The 2,369-nt window shown below is 55.6% G+C and overlaps 1 protein-coding gene across 1 annotated transcript; it reads right to left on the minus strand.

The window, feature by feature from the left end:
* Positions 1 to 382: 382 nt before the first annotated feature.
* Positions 383 to 2,369, minus strand: LOC125509657 (7-deoxyloganetin glucosyltransferase-like). Its single transcript, XM_048674672.1, has 2 exons — positions 1,761 to 2,369; positions 383 to 1,677 (listed from the first exon to the last, which is right to left on the minus strand). Exons 1-2 carry the CDS (start codon positions 2,260 to 2,262, stop codon positions 680 to 682), a joined length of 1,500 nt encoding a protein of 499 aa, XP_048530629.1. The 5' UTR covers positions 2,263 to 2,369; the 3' UTR covers positions 383 to 679.

A 2,369-nucleotide genomic window follows, 5' to 3' on the forward strand; every position in this document is an offset into this window, starting at 1 on the left:
TCATTGTTTATCTCTTGGCATATCCATTTATACTACGTAATTTAGTTGTGCTTTATTTTGTGATGAAGCTCACATATATTTATCCCATTTGCCCTGTAACTAGTTCTGATGAAACTCCGTCCTTGTCACGTATAATGAATTTATAGACCAGATACGAACTGAGCTTAGCTCAGATGGTTATGTCCTTTGTGGTGGAATCAACCCACCAGGGTTCAAGTCTTAGACTTGGCATGGTACTCCATTTTTCTAGATTTAATTCAGGCTTTCTCGCAATATTTGTTTAGTGAGAGGAGAGGTTCTCGTCGACTATGGAGGCGCGTTTATAAGGATGAGTGCATGTGCGTTTGTATGAGCGTCTGCATTTGTACTGTGTAAAAAAATGAATTCATAGACCAGATGCGCTTGAATAAGAAATCGTTTTCATTTTACATTTATTTTGTGGATTGCTGGACCTGGATGTCGGCTGGTGCCAAAAATATCAAATGAATAATACAACATTGAAGAGTGTAGTTGGGTGACCGCTATACACATATGTACCACCCAAACTTGCATTCATTTTCGTCACACATAATGAAACAACCCATTAAATTTCGACGAAGCTCGATCGATCACAACCATGGCACGCCTTCCCTTTCATCAATTTATTGCCAATGCCAGCGTAGAGCAAGCACGAGCCTACTCATGATTCCGTATCACTAATCTTGCTAGGATGCACAGCAAGCACCTCATCGACCACCTTCTCCAGATTGACCCAAGAGGGCCCACCCGTCAGTGCAGCCGCGGTCGCCTTCTCCTTCCATTCCATGGCCATTCTCGTCATCGCTTTTCCCTTGTCTCCTCCATCCATCACCTCCCGGATGGCCGCCTCCACCTCGTCCCTCTTGACATCGCCGCCGCCGATCTCCAAGCCGAGGCGCCACTCCGAGCAAACGTACCTCGTGTTCGTGTACTGGTCGGCGCCGAAGGGCCAGCAGAGCATCGGCACCCCGGCGCCGATGCTCTCCAGGACGGAGTTCCACCCGCAGTGCGTCAGGAACGCGCACGTCGCCTCGTGACGGAGCACCGCCTCCTGCGGGCACCAGCTCGTCACGTGGCTCCTCGCCTTCGTCTCCTCCTGGAACTCCGGTGGCAGCACGGCGGCGGCAGCGGGGTCGTCGTCGCCGTTGATCACTTGATCGTTTCTGATCACCCACAGGAAGTCCTTTTTGCTATTGGCCAAACCCCACGCGAACTCCACCAGTTGCTCCCTCGTCAGCGTTGCTATGCTGCCGAAGCTCACGTAGAGCACCGAGTTTGGCCCCTTGCCATTCAGCCACTCTAGGCAGGCGTAGTTCTCCTTGGATAGATTTGATTCTAACGTGTCAACCACACTGGCAGTGGTGCTAGAAACTTGATCGAGAAGGAGCGGCAATGGTCCGACGGCGTAGATCGGTGGCAGGATGGTGGACATGGCCGCCATGGCCTCGCGATCGATCTCGTCGAAGGTGTGGAAGATGACGGCGGACGGAGTGGTCCTGTGGCACGCCATTGAGCGCAGGAGGATTTTGAGCATGGCGTCGTCGGGGTCCGTCGTGCGGATGAAGCTCGGGAAGTCTCTGAGGCGGATGTCTTTGGGCATCCCCGGCACCCAGTCCAGGACCGTGTCGTCCAGGTGTCCATTCCTCAGCTGCTCAGCCTCTGCTCCTCAAAGTCAAAGCAAGCACACTTAGTAAGTACGTATGTTTTTCATAGCGAGAACAATCGATGCATGGAGGACATACCTTTGAGGGGGACAATGCCCATGTCGACAAGCCGCTGGCACTGCTGGCAGGCCATGAAGGCGAACGCGCTCGACGTCCAGAAGGTGACGCAGGGAAGGCCCATCTCCTTGGACGCGTACAGGACGTGCTCGACGTCGGAGATGACGCAGGACGCCGGCGGGAGGAGGCCGGAGACGAGGCTCCGGAAGGGCGGGACCAGGGCCTCCGTGGTGGACAGCAGGGCAGCCATGTCCTGCGACGCGTCCGCCTCGGACGGGGGCAGGCCGTCCGGGACGGCGGCGAAGCGGAACCCGGGCACCCCGTCCAGCGCGCCGGGGCCTCGCGAGCGGAGGAGGCGGCGGCGGTTGTGCTCCGTGTGGACGAAGGTGACCTGAAACCCATGGCAACGGTGGAGGAGCCTGGCCAGCTGGAGCGCCGGCTTGACGTGGCCCTGCGCCGGGAAAGGGAAGAACACGGCGTGACGCTTCTCCACCGACGATCCTGCGGCTGCCACGGTCGCCATGGCCGATCAGTATTCAGTACTCCCCTGCTCCAGACTACAGACGGGAGGTTTTCCCTCTAGATAGCTGCTCTTTATTATGTTGATTGATACCGTAGTTGGTTTGATTG

The sequence above is a fragment of the Triticum urartu genome, chromosome 5 (genome assembly GCF_003073215.2).
Source record: "Triticum urartu cultivar G1812 chromosome 5, Tu2.1, whole genome shotgun sequence".
Classification (NCBI taxonomy): Eukaryota; Viridiplantae; Streptophyta; class Magnoliopsida; order Poales; family Poaceae; genus Triticum; species Triticum urartu.